At 47.5% G+C, this 18,911-nt stretch overlaps 1 protein-coding gene across 3 annotated transcripts in view; it reads right to left on the minus strand.

Annotated features, from left to right (window-relative positions):
- GMPR (guanosine monophosphate reductase) overlaps positions 1–18,911 on the minus strand; it is a 59,391-nt gene that overhangs the window by 33,429 nt on the left and 7,051 nt on the right. For 2 of the 3 annotated variants that reach the window (XM_068960505.1, XM_068960504.1), the window contains exons 2-4: positions 16,151–16,270; positions 12,528–12,611; positions 7,440–7,613 (exon numbers count right to left, since the gene is read on the minus strand). In XM_068960505.1, the coding sequence (XP_068816606.1) occupies positions 7,440–7,613; positions 12,528–12,611; positions 16,151–16,270 (378 nt within the window). The remainder of the gene's footprint in view (positions 1–7,439; positions 7,614–12,527; positions 12,612–16,150; positions 16,271–18,911) is intronic. The other variant, XM_068960506.1, reaches the window with a different exon arrangement.

Genomic DNA, 18,911 nt, shown 5'->3' on the forward strand with positions numbered 1-18,911 from the left:
GGCAAAAACCAACCCCAATTCTTCCAGTTCTCCTTTGGACCCAGACATCTATGGTAAGATAACTTCAGAAAGCTGGGGCTGACTGAAGGCCCTCCCACTCACTGGGTAATTTTAAGAAAATCTTATCCACTCCAAGTCTCCATTTATCCTGCTATAAAGCGGGGCTGATCAGACCCACCTGTCCTTGTCACTGGAAGGTTTACAAAGGAACTTCACCAATATCCATCTCCAGAACTTTTTCATCATCCCAAACTGAAATTTTGTACCCATTAAACAGTAAGTTTTCTACCCACTTTTTACTGGCTCTTCGGAAGTCTTTTGCCAAGAAAAATCCTTTCTGTAGAATGAGAAAATGTGGAAAACTCAGCAGCAGCCACAGGACTGGAAAAGGTCAGTTTTCATTCCAATCCCAAAGAAGGGCAATGCCAAGGAATGTTCAAACTACTGCACAATTGCACTCATCTCACATGCTAGCAAGGTAATGCTTAAAATCCTTCAAGTTAGGTTTCAGTAGTATGTGAACTGAGAACTTATAGATGTACGAGCTGGATTTAGAAAAGGCAGAGGAACCAGAGATCAAATTGCCAACATCTGCTGGATTACAGAAAAAGCAAGAGAATTCGAGAAAAATATCTACTTCTGCTTCATCGACTATGCTAAAGCCTTTGTGTGGATCACAACAAACTGTGGAAAATTCTTAAAAGAGATGGGAATACCAGACCAACTTACCTGTCTCCTGTGAAACCTGCATGCAGGTCAAGAAGCAACAGTTTGACATTGAACAACAGACTGGTTCCAAATTGGGGAAGTCAAGTCAAGGGGGGGTACATCGAGGCTATACATTGTCACCCTGCTTATTTAACTCACATGCAGAGTACATCATGAGAAATGCCAGGCTGGATGAAGCACAAGCTGGAATCAAGAATGCCGGGAGAAATATCAATAACCTCAATAACCTCAGATATGCAGTGGAGAAGGAAATGGCAACCCACTCCAGTATTTTTGCCTGGAGAATCCCATGGACAGAGCAGCCTGATAGGCTACAGTCCACGGGGTCGCAAAGAGTCAGACACGACTGAGTGACTTCACTTCACTTCAGATGAGATGGTTGGATGCAGATGACACCACACTAATGGTAGAAAGTGAAGAGGAACTAAAGAGCCTCTTGATGAAAGTGAAAGAGGAGAGTGAAAAAGTTGGCTTAAAGCTCAACATGCAGAAAACTAAGATCATGGCATCCGGTCCCATCACTTCATGGCAGATAGATGGGGAAACAATTGAAACAGTGACAGACTTTATTTTCTTGGGCTCCAAAATCACTGCAGATGGTGACTGCAGTCTTGCAATTAAAAGACACTTGCTCCTGGGAAGAAAAGCTATGGCAAACCTAGACAGCATATTAAAAATCAGAGATATCATTTTGCCTACAAAGGTCCGTCTAGTCAAAGCTATGGTTTTTCCAGTAGTTATGTACGGATGTGAGAGTTGGATCATAAAGAAGGCTGAGTGCAGAAAAAAATGATGCTTTTGAACGGTGGTGGGAGAAGACTCTTGAGAGTCCCTTGGACTGCAAGATCAGACAAGTCAATTCTAAAGGAAATCAACCCTGAATATTCAATGGAAGGACTGATGTTGATGCTGAAGCTTCAATACTTTGGCCACCTGATGCAAACAGCTGACTCATTGGCCACCTGACTCAAACAGCTGACCGTGATGCTGGGAAAGGCTGAGGGCAGGAGGAGAAGGTGATGACAGAGGATGAGATGGTTGGATGGCATCATCAACTCGATGAACATGAGTTTGAGCAAACTCCGAGAGACAGCAAAGAACAGGGAAGCCTGGTGTGCTGCAGTCCATGGGGTCGCAAAGAGTCGGATAGGACTGAGCAACTGAACAACAAGCCAAGAGCAGCAGACTGAATCTGGCCTGAGGGCCAACTCCTAACAGAAAGTGCTAGAACATTAATACCAGAGACTTCCCCCATGCACCCGAGGATATCCCTCTATTTACCGGGGCATTCCAGGGAGTAGGAGATGCCACCAAGGCAATAACCACCTTTGACATGAAAAACACAAGCAACCAAATTTACTGCATGACTCTCAAAGGCACACATCAGCCGAATCTTGGGGGCCCTTCCTAGCTTCTGCCGCAGTTTCAGTTGACACTGGTTCCAAAGAGAGGATGAACCAGAAAATCTAGGCTAACTTGGCCTGAGAGGGTGTCTGCGCTTCAGGGAGGTAAATTAGGGTGCCCACGGCTGCCACCTTCAAGAACACTGAAGAGCATCACCCGCCCCCACCCTCTCACCTCCCCAGGAAGAGGCATAGAGCAGGTAGGGCCTCCGTGTGACTCAGAACCTTATCTGACCATGAAATGCTGGAGAAAGGATCCAGACAGGTGTCTGAGCCACTGGCCACACACGCAAAGGCCAAGGACGTGCCCACAGCTTCCCAGGGTTTGCCAACAGTGGCTGACTTGACATTCCCCAGGGGAGCAGAGCTAGTCTCCTCTGAACAGATTAGGTGTCACAAGCCTGTGTCCTCAGGGCCAGATCAGAAAGAGCCACCAGCACAAAAGCACTTCCCAGACCCAACTTGGGTTTCGCAGGCGGCTCTCGTGGTAAAAAATCTGCCTGCCAATGCAGGAGACACGGGACACTGTGGGTTTAATCCCTAGGTTGGGAAAAGCCTCTGGAGGAGGAAATGGCAACCCACTCCAGTGTTCTTGCCTGGAAAATTGAATGGACAGAGGAGCCTGGCGGGCTACAGTCCATAGGGTTGGACACGACTAAACACACACAAGAGACCCCACACAGGAACCTCTCGGTCACAAGGAGCCTGAGCTGGTAGGGGGTCTGGCTGCAGCAGGGTGCAATCGGGGGGAGCCTGGAAAGGGGGATTCTAGACCCAGGGGACACACTCTTTAGCTCAGTCCCACCTCTCACTGGCTGCGTGAACATCAAAAAGTTTCTTGACCCCTCTAAGCTGAAGCCTCCCAACTAAAGTAGGTACTCTTAGCCTTACTCGAGCACCAGTTATCATAAAAGACAAATGCCTGGTCCTTGCTAGCGCCTCTTTCCACAGTCCCTGGAATCCACCCAAGAACACACCATTCCCATTCCTCTCGGAAAGCCACCAGGCAGAGGCCCAGAGGACTTGTCACACTCTAACACCCAGCACCTTCACAAGACCCTTTTCTGCCAGTGACGTTCTCTAAACAGCCCTGCTTCCTCCCTCCTGACCTGCAGTGGTGCTTTCCTTAGGTGAAAGGTAAGAAGCAAAGGGTCCACGTGAATCCCAGATGTGCTGGGCAATGGGAGCAGCAAGCCTGGAACTGAGGCTCTGCCAAGACGCTTCTGAGCTGCCCTTCCGTTCACTGCAGAGTAACCATCAGGACAGCACTCAGCATCCCCCGAGTTATCTACCCTTCAGGTCCCCATCAGTGGACAAGCGCATCCTCACAATGCCTCCAAACACCACGAGAAAAATTATCTTCCTAAAGACCAAGGGTGTTAAGAATACTGGAGGGTTCCACATGAACCTGAGGAGTCAATGTAGGTAAAGCAGCCGGGGGAGAAAGGCTAGAGCCTCCTGCTCATCCCTGGGGAGACCAATGCCAACACTGGTAATACACCCCCTGGGCAGTCGGCAGGCGCTGCAGAGGAATGCTGAAAAGCATCACCCTGCACCCCCCACCCACCCCGCCTCCCCAGGGAAGAGGCACAGAGCAGGCGGGGCCTCCGTGTGGCTCAGCACCCCTGGGTGCCCAGGGGGCATGGGAACTCAGTGTCACTCTCCCCCTCCCCGCCTCACCCCTACCCCAGCAGCCCCCAGGCACTGCACTAGGCCTGGCGCCCTTTCCCTGCCCTGCCAGCCCGCCTCCTTCCTGTACTGCCCATATCCCCTGCTCCTTTCCCTGGAGCTGGAAGCCAGGCTCCACAACCGGCAGCCCGCTCAGCCCTAGGTACAGCCAGCTGTGAGCTAAAACTCACCGGCAACTGTATGCAGGGTGCACTGGAAGCTCTGGGGCGCTGGGGCATTTCTGCTATCACTATCCTTATTTCAAAAAGTGGCTCATGTTGTCTCCTTCTTCTTAAAACCAATATACACCCCCTCATCCCACCCCCATTTCTTTTCTCCATCAGCCTTCCCTCTCTGGTTCAGTTCCCAGCGCACATACCCAGTCACTCAGTGGTACTTGCCCACTTGCCACTGGGTGACTACTGCACCCTTCCCATCAGCCCATCTGATCCCCATGATGATGCTCCAACCATTTTTATCTTGACCAGCTTTTCACAGGGAAGAAGAATGAGCTTCAGAAGGTAGGTGATGTCCCCAACGTGGTTTGGCCGAATCATGTTGCTCATGTGGCCACACTGACATCCAGGACCCTCAGCGATGTTAATGCTGGTACAACCAGCATCGAAGCAGAGCAAGAGGTCAAGAGCAAGGGAGGCGCCTGGGAAACGGGATTAAGATTCACCCCAGGAACGGTATATGACCCCACAGCTTCCAAGAAACAATGTGGGCCATCACAATGAACTACAGAGGCAAAGACCCAGAAGATAGGCAGTAGAATCACCATTTATATGAGGTTCAAAAATAGGCAAATTCAGTGGTGTCCTTTAGGAATGCATTGGTAGATGGCAAAACCAGGGACACTCGAGGAAGGAAAAGAGCACCAGGAAGGGTGGGGCTTTTGTCCGAGGTGGGAGGAGGGGCTGCAGAGTACAGGTATGCTGAAGGGCCCCTGCTTTTATGACCGTTTATTAAACACCCGTGTTTTATGCACTTGTTTGTATGTATGTCATATTTCACAACAGAATACGTCAATTATCCAAAACAAAAAAGTAAAGCCACTAGGTTGCTTCATTCAAAAAGTGTAATTTCTGGTCCCTAACTACTGGAGGTGAACTGGAATGATCTGGAAAGATCTAGATCCCACTACCTCAGATCAGAGGAAACATCCACAGCAACCCAGAAGTACTCACCAGAAGGAATCAATGAAGGCCTCCTCCTGCTCAAATATTTGTCCTGCTCTTCCTACCATCCCAGTCATCACTGAACAGAGTTTGTGTTTAACACCAAATGTTTGCAGGGCTCCCAGGTCCCAGCTGAGGGGAGAGGGCATCTGCCCTCCCGGGAGGCCAGCTTTCTCATTCCTCCGTTTCCCCAGGGGACTAGGGGCAGAGGAGCCAGCTGGGACCTCAGGACTAGATACATACGCCTTGCTGGGTGATGACAGGAGCCTGAGGAAGCTGCCCAGCTCAGGACTGAGAAATAGGAAACTGGTCACGTGTATGGCCCAGTGGAAGGAGGGAGCTTCATCAGTAAAGTTAGCAAGGATGGGGCATGTTTGCAGGTCTCCAGGGCAGAGCCTGGACTCTGAATTCTGACCGCCCTGACCTCAAACCCCAGCTCCACCACGCCACAGGGTGTGCCACACTCACAAGGGTGTGAGCTTGTGAAAATCGCAAAGTCGAAGGATCACGAATAAGGATTTCTCATCTGCAATAAACTTGGGACAACAGTTCCTTCTCTTCACAGAGATGATGTAAAGAAAAAGAACAGAAGGAAGCCTCCTGAAACATGGGAGTGAAAGTGTCAGTCACTCAGTCGTGTCTGATTCTTTGCAACCCCATGGACCGTGGTCTGCCAGGCTTCTCTGCCCATGGGATTCTCCAGGCAAGAAAACTGGAGTTCATTGCCATTCCCTTCTCAAGGGATTGAACTTCCGTCTCCTGCATTGCAGGTGAAATCTCTACCTTCTGAAAGACATGAGAGGAACTCAACAAATGGTGTTTCTTCATCAAAACACAACAATGCTGGCAGCACTATGATGAGGGTGAAACGCATCTTGCTGTTCCCCCCCCCCCCCAGCTTCAAACATGGTACAGCTGGTTGACCTCAGGACAATACTTGATGCTTTCTTCTCACTTGATTGGAAAGCATAAAAATACTTATCTCAAAAATTTGGTGGGGGTTGGGGGGGGCGGGGTGCTGCGCTGGTGGCTCAGTGGTAAAGAATCCACCTGCCAATACAGGAGACACAGGTTCAATACCTGGTCCAGGAAGATCCCACATGCTATGGAGCAACTAAGCCCGAGCGCCACAACTACTGAGCCTTTGCTCTGGAGCCCGAGAGCTGCAACTACTGAGCCCACGTTCCCTAGAGCCCATGCTCCACAAGAAAAGAAGCCACCGCAGTGAGAAGCTCGTGCAATGCAACTAGAGAGTAGCTCCCACTGGCAGCAACTACAGCAAAGTCTGAGCAGCAGCAAAGACCCAGCACACCCAGCACTAAATAAAAATATATTTTTAAAATGTTTTGGAAATCCTTCACAGGTGATTTAGCTTTGTCAACAGAAATACCTTCCTTAAAATGATGAAATGTGAAGATAAATTAAAAATTTGTAAAAGGAAGACATAGAGAACAGACTTGTGCTTGTCAGGGTAGAAGAGGGGCTGGGGAAGGATGGTTTGGGAGTTTGGGATTAGCAGATGCAAACTATATGTACAGAGTGGATAAACAACAAGCTCCTACGGTATAGCGCAGGGAACTATATTCAACATCTCGTGATATACCATAACAAGAAAGACTATGAAAAAATGTATATATGCACATATGTATAACTAAAGCACTTTGTTGTAGAGCAGAAATTAACACAACATTGTAAATCCACTATACAATAAAATAAATTTTAGAAAAGAACTGGGTTCAAAAAAACATAAAAGGAGAGTTAGGTAAATTATCTAGTGGTCAATCAATAATCACCATGTTAATTAAGACCAATAAAGATACATAATTACAATATAGATTTTTCAGAAGCCCAAATTTAACCCTAAAGCTTCTAGTTCATTTTTCTATAAATCTGTGTCCCAACGATAACAGATATACATTCTCACCAGTAATGGTGTTAAAAATTAGTAAAAATAACCCCCTCAAAAGGTAGGAAAGTTCAAAGATAAAGATCCTAGATAAAACAATACACCAATTGATTTGAAAATAGCTGACTATTGTGAAATGTTCATATTGTGGATTTCAACTCTCACAGCAGACTTTTCTACTAGCAAGGAGAGTGGCGCAGAGATGACAAATATGATAAAGAGAAAGCCAACTGTGTTGTTTTTATTTTTTTTAATAGACTCTGTTAAGCAGTGACATACACCTTGGTTTAAAGGTCTCACATGGTACGAAACCCTTGATGATATTTAGCAGAGACAAGGAGCCAACACCCTACGGCATTGATCTGGATTTTACTTTTTATAGTGGAGCCACTTTTCAGATCTTCACAGCTGCTGCCTGTGCTTTTCCCACTGATTCTCAACTATTCTTCTAGAAAGAAGGCACCAAAAGCTCCCAAGAGAACACAGCTCTCCCAACACACCGTGTAACTCTTCTCTGCTTCCCCATCTAGAGGGTCATCCCATCACACTTACCATGATGGTATGTTCTGGAAATCTGGACCGGACCAGCTTCACGAACTCCACAAAATGTTCCGAGTACCCATTGGCCACATCCAGGCAAATAAACTTAACCTGCGGCACAGCTTCCAGGATGTCGCTCATCTTTTCCAGATCATTCTTCCCACTGCCCGAACTCACGGCTACATGCTGTACCAAATAAACCAAGAGGTGTAAGACAGGAACGGTAAGTGGCATTCAGAGGCCAGACCCTGCCTCCATCCACCCTCCAGTTCTGGGGACAGTACCGTGCCTGTCTGAGGTTCACCCTGATCATACACACAGCGAACCAGCTCAAGAAACCTGCGGCAGCAGAGGCAAAGGAGATTCTCATGGTCAGTTATCTAAACTGACCGTTGTCTTTTCCAACACTAAACTGCATATAAACGCTAAACTGAGCCCTGCGCCTTGGCCACACAATCTCATCCATGGCTTTTGTTTAATTTCCTCAAGCTTTCCACGTGGCCATCAAACCAGTCAATCTTAAAGGAAATCAACCTTGAATACTCATTGGAAGGACTGATGCTGAAGCTTCAATACTTTGGCCACCTGATGTGAAGAGCCAGTCTTGGAAAAGACCCTGATGCTAGCAAAGACTGAAGGCAGAAGGAGAAGGGGATGGCAGAGGATGAGATAGCTGGATAGCATCATCGAGTCAATGGACATGAACCAGGGTAAACTCTGGGAGATGGTGAGGGGCAGGGAAGGCTGGCACGCTGTAGTCCATGAGGTTACAAAGAGTCGGACACGACTTGGCAACTGAACAACAACGCCACATGGAACGCAGAACCATGGAGTGACTGGTGCAAATTCTCCTCTTGGAGCAGAGGAGAGGCAAGGAGAATCAGGGTGGCCAGTCTGCTCGGGTTCCTCATGCCAAAGCTGTGGCTGTTACCCTGAGCATCCCACTGAGAGGGGGGTGGGGGAAGAGAGAGGGAAAGATGTCTAAAACCTCCCTGATAAAACTCCTTCCTGTTTTCATTTTTACTCCCAATACAACAATATCACAACATGCAAATTGTGCTCTCGCAGTGCAGGAGGTCCAAGTTCAATCCCTGGTCAGGGGAACTAGATCCCACATGATGCAACTAAGATCCAGTGCAGTCAAATAACTAAATATTTAAAAAGAGAGAGAGAAGAAAAATTACATACAAGTGTTAATGTCTCCAGTAAAAAAGACAAAATGTCCCAAAGCACAAGAATGAACGCGACTGAAAGGATCCTTCCTGTCTGCGCTGGGACGTGTTTCCATCTGATGCCGCCACCTCCTCCTCCGTGATACCCTCTCCCCCAACCTTCCTCAGCACCCGTGCCTCCAACCCACCCCTCTGCGGCTCTCAAAATCTGCTCTGTGGGTTTTAGCAGTTTATGCCTCATTAAAACTAGCCTGTGGGACTGTGCCCAGAGTTAGCGTCTCACCTTCTATGACGTATTTATTTTTTATAAATTTAAAATTTGTAAATTCAATATTTTAACTCACACCTCTAAACTATAAACTGCGGGTGAGCAGCACATCTTACTATCCTTTGTTACTCTCCCTAAGCCACAAATCACAACAGTGTAGCTACACCCCACAGACTGAGTGTAAACCACTGGTAATATGATACATACCGACTCCCACCTTCACTCCCCAGGACAGTCTGACCAGGTACCCCAGGTCCACAGGTTCTTTCCCTCCCACTCAGCTCTGCTATCTTTTTAATCTTTCATTTCTGTTCAAGTTTGGCAGGTGGAACTGGAGACTGGTTACGTTTCTCTCAGTACCCTTTTTAATGAGCTTTAACTTCAGTGGCAGTGGGGTAGTAAGTGGAATGATCGCCCTTGGTAATGAAAGCCACGGTTCTGATTCACAGTGCGCTGCTGGAAACGTACGCTCCCCAAACTTCCTCCAGAGGAGAGGGGGAGAAGGTGAAACAGAGATAATCCATTAGAATAAATTATGCCAAAAAGAAAAGACTCAAGTGTGAGCCAGAACTGTTTTACCTCTGAAACCACCTCCTCGCCAATCAAAACCCACACACAGCCACGGCACAGCAAAGAAAAATAGCCAGAAACTAGTCTAACTTCAAAATCAGTACAATATGAAGTCACTTTCCAATCCAGATGATCTGACCATGGAGGAAATCATCTCCAGTGTAGAGATGTCTCTTTGGCATGGATGCAGGACCACCGAGGGTGCCAGGATCAAGATGCAGGATCAAAGACTGGCATGTTCTATTGGGGCCTTTATTATTTTCAAACCGCCTGTATTTTTTCTCATAACAGCTTTATTGAGATCTAGTCACACACACTTCCTCTATTTAAAGTGCACAATTTAGTGGGTTTTAGTATATTCAGAGCTGTGCAACCATCACCACAATCAATTCTAGAACATTTCATCAACTCCCAAGAGAAATCTCCACACCCTTTAGCCCTCACTCTCAACTAATCCACTTCCGTCTCTACAGGTTTCCCTTGTCTCAACATTTCATGTAAATAGAATCATATACAAGGCTTTTTGTGTCTGGCTTTTTCACTTAGCAAACTGTTTTTGAAACAAGAGTGAAGCGGGCAGGGCACGACCTTTAAAAGAATGACACAGACCAAGGACACAACGTAAACGGTCACCGTTGTTGTTCAGTTACTAATTCGACTTAGCACGTCACAGTGATGGTGAGCAAAAAGGACGTGTGCTTATCTTCTGCGAGAACATCAAAATCACAACTAGCTGCTGAGCAACCATGGACAGGAGGATGTTGGAACTCATCAACATAAACTGATCAGAATCAAATGCGTTCAAGATGGAGGATGAGCAGACTTCCACTAGAAACTGAGCCTCAGTACATGCCCACTGTGACACATCGGCAAGCTAAACGACACACCCACAGGCACCATGATAGTTCCAAGGCGGCCCATCAAGGACCAAAGAGTTGGCAGAGGCCCAGTTCCTGGAAATCTCCACCCCCTCACCAAAAAAGTTGGAATAATCCTCCCACTCATTATCCTATGAAATTACCCAAGCCATAAAAGCTAGTGAAAGTGCAAAGTTGAAAGTGTTAAGTCACTCAGCTCAGTCGAGTCTGATTCTTTGCGACCCCATGGACTGTAGTCCGCCAGGCTCCTCTGTCCATGGAATTTCTCCAGGGAAGAATACGAGAGTGGGTTGCCATGCCCCTCTCCAGGGGATCTTTCTGACCCAGGGATCAAACTTGGGTCTCCCACATTGCAGGCAGATTCTTTACCAACTGAGACACCAGGGAAGTGCCCCATAAAAGCTAACCACACCACATTTCAAACTTCCCAGGTGACGCTAGTGCTAAAAGAAACTGCCTGCCAATGCAGCAGATTTAAGAGAGGTGGGTTCAATCTCTGCATCGGGAAGATCCCCTTGAGAAAGGCAAGACAACCCACTCCTGTGTCCTTCCCCGGAGAATCCCATGGACAGGGGAGCCGGTCAGGCTACAGTCCAGAGACTTGCAAAGAGTCAGACAAAACCGAGGCAACTGAGCACTAGTGCCACCTTTCAAGTCCACTCTTGCCTTCTGAGATGGCCCACACCCTGTGGCATGTGTTCCTTTCAAATAAATCCACTTCTTACATATCTCTTTGGGCTTCCCAGGTGGCATGAGTGGTAAAGGACCTGCCCACCAATGCAGGAGACATAAGAGATGTGGGTTTGATCCCTGGATCAGGAAGATCCCCTGGAGGAGGGCATGGCAACTCACTTCAGTATTCTTGCCTGGAAATCCCTATGGACAGAAGAGCCTGGTGGGCTACAGTCCATGGGGTCATGAAGAGTCAGACCCAACTGAAGCCACTTGGCAGGCAGCACACCTATCACTTCGTCTCTCGCTGAATTCTTTCTGCGATGAAACATCAAGAACTTGAGCTTCATTAGGTCCTGAAACCCTAGTGTGTGAGATCAGTTGAAAGACCGTGGGTTTGCTTGGGTTTGAGTCCCAGCTGTGTGTGTCCAAGTCCCAGTTTGAGGTGAACAGTTTCATTTCCAAGATTCATTCATGTTGTAGCATGAATCAATACTTTATTGCCCTTCTTAGCTGAATATTCCGCCCTATGTGTATACTAGGTTTTGTTTGTTCATCAGCTGATGAGCACTTGGGTTGTCTCCACCCTTTGGCTACCATGAAGAGTGCTACTGTGAATATCTGTGTGGGCTTCCCTGGTGGTTCAGATGGTAAAGAATCTGCCTGCACTGCGGGAGACATGAGAGACCGGGGTTCGATCCCTGGGTTGGGATGATCCGCTGGAGGAGGGCATGGCAATCCACTCCAGTATTCTTGCCTGGAGCATCCTCAGGGACAGAGGACCCTGGTGATCTGTAGTCCATGCAATATCCGTGTATAAGATTTTGTGTGAACATATATTTTTATATCTGTTGGGTCTATTCTAGGAATAGAATTGTTAGGTGATATGGTAACTCCTATGCTGAACCTTCTGAGAAATTGTTGAACTGTCTTCCAAAGCAGTGGCACCATGTTACATTCCCACCAGCACGGCAGAGGGTTCCAACTGCTGCGCCAACACTTTGTGCTATCTGCCTTTCTCACTAAAGTCATCCTGGAGAGCATACTGTTTATTCTGCTCCATCATATTCAGATCCAATTATAACTTATTATAATTAGATGTTTTTGTCTAGATAAAAGGCATGTTTGGAATGGACTCAATCCCTGGCAGGATTGACCTTGCTGGGACCTCCGCAAGCTCTCATGACAAAACACTTCACTTTCCAAGGGAAAAAAATATGTTCCTTATAGGTAAATCATATTTTTAAAAAGAAGTACAGAACAGGTTTCCTTGGCAAATTCCTAGCAACAATCAAGGGCTGGGGATTCACTATTGCCTTCCCCAATATCTCTCTGGAACTGTGTGTCTGTTGTTATTGTTCAGTTGCTAAGTCGACTACAGGGCACCAGGCTTCCCTGTCTTTCACTATCTCCTGGGAGTCTGTGTGTCTATCTGCTGCCAACTCAAATCCTTTTGACTACCCTGACCATTTCCTTTTCTGGAAATCATTGTCGGTTTCCTGGGCAACAAAGGTCATTTATAACCAGGGTAGAGTCTTACCTGCAGGCATTCTGGGTGATTAGCTGCAAAGAGCTTCCAGTCATCCAGGGTATAATGCTTGTGAATCGCTGTAAACATGGAGTGCTAGGAAACGAAATAGAAAGGCACCTTTAGGACGAGAAGCCAAGGGAACCCTGCCCCGCCTTCCTCCATACGGCGAGGTTAAACCACCAAGACAAAACCATCCAGTGTTCCAGCCATTCACGCTTCACTTGCTTTGAATCTGCTCCGAGGAGCCCCAAACAGAGGAAGGTGTAACCAGGGAAATCACAGGACCGTGTTTTCCATTCTAATCTCATCAGCCAACACAGCATTCAAGATTTAGGAGGCAATGCCAGGAGGCAGGGGTGGGAGAGGATGAGGAAGGGTTCTGAGAGCCCTGGTCCAGCCCACATGTGACAGGCCAAGAGCAGCCCAGAGGGCTGGTCTCCTGCTAGTCAGCAGCACAGCCCGAAGGCAAAGTGATGCTTCTTCTTCTTGTTCAGTGGCTATGTTGTGTCTGACTCTTTGCAGCCCCATGGACTGCATCATGCCAGGCATTCCTGTCCACTCTCTCCCAAAGTTCGCTCAAACTCATGTCCATTGAGTTGGTGATGCCATCCAACCATCTCACCCTCCTCTGTTGCCCCCTTCTGCCCTCAATCTTTCCTAGCATCACGGTCTTTTCCAATGAGTCAGCGATTCACAGCAGGTGGCCAAAGTATTGGAGCTTAGTGATGCTTAGTCAACCCAAAAGAACCTCAGCTTCTACCCGAAAGTTTCTCTTTGTGTTCATGACCTAAACATTTCCTGCTAAAAGCTAAACCCATCAGGCAGCTGGTATTCTTGAGGGAAGGAAGCACATAAATCCTAATTCTAAAACTATGACCATCAACCCAGCAAGGGGTTACTGAACATCTATTTTGCGTAAGAACTTCACATACATTATTTCATGTACTTCTCAGAACAACTTTGTACAATAGCAGTAACTTCGTGGGCAAAGATGGGACTTAAGAAACTTACATTTAAGAAATTTAACAACTGCTTGGCCAAAAAGGGGGCAAAGGACAGAATCAAACTCAAATCTGAATGCAGAACCCAGGCTCCTCCTCCTCCTATATAGGGGCCTCATTCCAAACTTCTCTTAGTCTCTCCCCCATTGAAAAATTCTCTGACTTAACTGATGCAAGGAACTAACTCAGCATTCTAGAAATGGAAAATTCATAGGACCCACACATAATTAGTTATTTCAATGAACACTGTCTCATTTATGGAAAGTCTTTCCTGTGCAAATGGGAAGAGCCTAGCAAGTTCTCTGTTTCTCATGAAACAGTAATCTGAGATGTGAATTAATCAGGGCTATTAATCGCTCCCTGATTCCATGCACTTTTACACAAATACATAATTCATGAAGAGCAATGGCTGATCACAGCAAAGTGAGGGGAAAGATAGGGAGAAAAAAAAAAACCCACAAATTCCTTTTCCAATTAAATTGTTAGCCTCTGGCCCAAAGCTCAACGGGGGCCGAGGGCGGACAGACGATGCAACTGATCCTGGCCTCAGACCTCAGGCAGACCACCCCCTTCACTATTTGGTGAGTTCATAATTTGTTGAAAATCTTCCTTCTAATCACTGGCTAATAATGAATCCCAGCACCTCCTGAGGTTAGACGTGCTGCCCACAGCAAGAAGCTCTTTCAACTAATTGGATTTATCTTTTCACTTGGCAGGCATTGTCTATGGAAATAGATGCACAGACTCTGAGCCTCAGAAACACACATTTCACATCGATGATGAGTTAAGATGCACTGAACCTTGAATCCAAATGCAGACACAGATGTGTGAGATGAAGGTTCTGCCCACAGTAGCTTTGCCTTTATTTTCCCAAGCCCAGGATACTAGTCTCTTTACAGGCAGAAAGAGAGCAGCCGGCTCCAGGGACCTTGAGCTTATATCAGTACTATGATCTGCCAGTGTAAGTTGGGAGGCAGGTCCCTGATGCTGGAGTCAGTCTGGGTTTGCATCTCAGCTCTCTGTCTATTTGCCTAAACGCCTTGGGCCAAGTGACCTCTCCTGTCTGTCTCTGGTGGAGTTGTGACCACCTCATCCACATTCCATCCAGTGCTTGGCACCTACAGTTTCTATATTGTGATATAATAAATGCTACACAGCAAAGTGATTCTGTCTTTTTAAAGGTGCTGTCGCTCTTCTACTAAATGTGACACTTCTCTAACACTGTAATATGGCATGACATCCAGCTTCGTTTTGTATCTCTAATTTCCAAAACTATCACAGGCATTTTCAAGGAAGAAATGGATGCAGGTCTGAAACTGAGCAGGGTCCTGTGAGGCTCCTGGGCACAGCTTTTCAGTGTCCCCCATTGCTTTGATTATAGGAAACAGCCTTCACTCAGCCTCCATGACCTTCCCGGAGTTCCAATGGGCAGATTCAAACAGTTACTGATTAGGCAAGGGAGGGGAGACCAGCAAGCTACAACAGTGAGGAGCAGCCTGGGAGCAAGGTCCTGTTTCCCCATCAAAGGATACACACGACTATATCTTTGAGCTATTTTGCGGATACCGAAACACCTTCCAGGTGGCAGAAGTTAATGATTAAGGATGGTATGCTGCCCACCCTCCTAGTGGCTCAGACGATAAAGAATCCGCCTGCCAGTGCAGGAAACACGGGTTCGATCCCTGGGTTGGGAAGACCCCTAGAGAAGGGAATGGCAACCCACTCTAGTATTCTTGCCTTGAGGACGTCATGGACAGAGGAGCCTGGTGGGCTACCGTCCAGGGGCCACCAAAGAGTCAGACGTGACTGAGTGACTGGCACTACTTCTCATGGTGCCCACAAGCCTATAGACCGCAGACAGCTGGACCTGAAGGTTGAAAACACTGACTCCTACTTACCTTACCACCAACCCATCAGAGGAATGTCTGAGAGCTGATCACACCCTCTTTGAACAATTACTACAAAACTTGTCACTATCATCCCTAAGTGCAGACACACAGTTTTGAATTCATTAGTCCATCGTGTCCCCCTTTGCCTGGCAAAGCAATGAGTATGTTAGTCGCTCAGTCATGTCCGATTCTTTGTGACCCCGTGGACTATATATAGCCCCCAGGCTCCTCTGTCCATGGGATTCTCCAGGCAAAAATACTGGAGTGGATTGCCATTTCCTTCTCCAGGGGATCTTCCTGACCCAGGGATTGAACCCAAGTCTCCTCCATTGCAGGTAGATTCAATGGCAAAGCAATAAAGCTATCCTTTTCTACTTCACCCAAAACTCCCCATCAAGGGATACACACGACGATATCTTTGAGCTATATTGCAGATACTGAAACACCCTCCAGGTGGGAGAAGTTAATGATTAAAGATGGTCTCTGAGATTTGATTGGCACCAGTGTACAAAGAAGCTGAGCTTTGGGCATCAGATCTAGACCATCTCATTGAATGTGAAGTCCAGACTCTACCCACCTTCTGATGGAAGAGAGAAAAAGAAGGGCTTCCAACAACAATCAGACTCAGAACCAATTAGTTTGGCCAAAGTGAATGACCTGAAATGTCTCACTTTTCTCCTTTCCCTTATGTATGACAACCTGTCCAGTGTGAGCACCAGAGGGAAAAAGCCCACCGTCCTACCTGTGACATCACCACTGCCATCTCAAACGTCCCCACGGTGTCCATGTTGGCCACAATGATGGGAATCCCCGAGTAGGTCTGCTTCGAGTTTCGAAATGTGAAGGTTCGCTCAAGGTCCACCTATTGCAAGAGGGAAAAGAAGTCCTTGGTTCTTTATGTGATTGGGGCAGAATTTCTAGAGTTTGCAGTGAATGAAAAGACACGAAGGAATTGTATGTCCCTGGGTCCTCTTAGGGGTTGGGCCAGGGGTTCCAAACACAAGCGAGTCCCTGAGGAAATGGAATCATGGGTTGTTATCCAGGTGCAAAAATAGAACCCAGCTCCTTGCGATCCTCAAGAAACCAGGACAAGGCACCGCATGTTCTGCCATCAAGCCTAGCCTCCAAATTGGAAGCTCTCTCCTTCCCATCCCCCGCCACCTTCTGTCGCCAGCCTGCTTCATGCCAGCCTCAAACACCACACACAAGTCACTGTTCTCCACTTCTGGAGGGACAGTTCCCCTTCTGGGAAAATCCACTCCAGTCTTCCCTGCCATTCAAGACTCTCCCTTTAATTCCCACCTTCGGAGAGAACAAGGCACTTCACCTTCACCCTGCAGTCAGCAAGCCCCATTAATCCCCTTGCCTTCAACCTTCTCCACTGTTTCATGACAACCAGCATCTTTCAAAGATAGCCACGACTGTGCACATAACCACTGGTTTCTGATTTGCAAACACAGCTCCAATTCTACCCTAATTCCAGCTTCAGGGTATTTATGACTAACTCAAGTGATCGAGAATCCAGAACGAGAGCTAAGCCAGGAAAGCGGGCTCAGCAAAAGCAGTGAGTAGGGCCAGGTGTTCGCCAAGAGCTGCTGCTGCTAAGTCACCTCAGTCGTGTCCGACTCTGTGTGACCCCATAGACGGCAGCCCACCAGGCTCCCCTGTCCCTGGGATTCTCCAGGCAAAAATTCTGGAGTGGGTTGCCATTTCCTTCTCCAATGCATGAAAGTGAAAAGTGAAAGGGAAGTCGCTCAGTCGTGTCCGCCTCTTCGCGACCCCATGGACTGCAGCCTACCAGGCTCCTCCGTCCATGGGATTTTCCAGGCAAGAGTCCTGGAGTGCGGTGCCATTGCCTTCTCCATGCCAAGAGCTAGCAGAATTTAAATCATGGCCTCAACGTGGGCCAGATCTCCGGCTGCCATACAAAGGCAGCCATGTATGTGCCCAGATGCAGTGCTCATCCTATGCCTGCTCTTATCTAAGTGCTCTGCTCTTATCTAAGGACCCCCCAACACACACACACACCACCATAGGCTCCACTTCCCAGGCTGGTTTCTGGCTGGGTTTGGCCAATGGGGTCACTGGTGGGGCAAGGGAGGAGACAGGCCTGGGTCCACGCAGAGTAGTTCTGCAGACCCCCTCGGCCATGGCCTGCCAGGTTGTGGTTCTAGCTCACAGAGTGATCCCAGGCCTTGGGACCCTCCCCTTTGGAAGTGGTTTCTCTGCAGCCAATCTCTGGGGTCCCTCATATCCCCTCTGGCATCTCTGCTGAGCCATGCTGCCTCGTATTAAATTTCCTGTTTTAAATATTCAGTCCTGTTTCCTCAGTTGGACCCTGTGGGACACAGCCCGCACGGAAGCAAGGGGGCGCTTCCCCAAAGAGAACTGGCAGCACAAACCCAGGTGTGAATCTTAAGCTGCCGCAAGAATCTGGACCTACATTAATCCTGGCTTACTAAGGACCATGGCAATAATCATTTCCTACCAGTGTTTATCTAGAGCCTTTTATTTTTCGTTGGAAGTAACTTTCTATTTTTTTTATTTTTTAATAAAAATTGCTTTACACTGTTGTGTTGGCTTCTGCCATACAGTGTGAATCAGGCATAATTACATCGTCCCTCCCCTCATCCATCCCATCCTTCTAGGTCATCACACAGCGCCAGGCTTAGCTCCGTGTTATACAGCAATTTCCCACTAGCTCTCTGTTTTACACACGACAGTGTACACATGGCTTCCCTGCTAGCTCAGTTGGTAAAGAACCCACCTGCAGTGCAGGAGACTCTGGTTTGATTCCTGGGATGGGAAAATCCGCTGGAGAAGGGATAGGCTACCCACTCCAGTATTCTTGGGCTTCTCTTGTGGCTCAGCTGGTAGAGAATCTGCCTGGAATGCGGGAGACCTGGGTTCAATCCCTGGGTTGGGAAGATTCCCTGGAGAAGGAAATGGCAACCTGCTCCAGTATTCTTGCCTGGAGAATCCCATGGGCAGAGGAGCCTAGCGGGCTACAATCTACGGGGTTGCAAGAGTTGGACACAACTTAGCGACTAAACCACCACCACCACCACCACCACCACCACCACCACCAGTGTATACACGTCAATGCTATTTTCTTTTTTTTTAATTTAAATTTGTTTATTTTAATTGGAGGCTAATTACTTTATAATATTATATTGGTTTTGCCATACATCAACATGAATCTGCCACGGGTGTACACGTGTTCCCCATCCTGAACCCCCTCCCACCTCCCTCCCCATCCCATCCCTCTGCTTCATCCCAGTGCAACAGCCCCAAGCATCCTGCATCGAACCTGGACTGCCAATTCGTTTTTTATATGATATTATACATGTTTCAATGCCATTCTCCCAAATCATCCCACCCTCGCCCTCTCCGAGTCCAAAAGACTGTTCTATACATCTGTGTCTCTTTTGTTCTCTCGCATACAGGGTTATCGTCACCGTCTTTCTAAATTCCATATATATGCGTTAGTATACTGTATTGGT

Source organism: Capricornis sumatraensis, chromosome 22 (assembly GCF_032405125.1).
Source record: "Capricornis sumatraensis isolate serow.1 chromosome 22, serow.2, whole genome shotgun sequence".
NCBI classification, from domain to species: domain Eukaryota; kingdom Metazoa; phylum Chordata; class Mammalia; order Artiodactyla; family Bovidae; genus Capricornis; species Capricornis sumatraensis.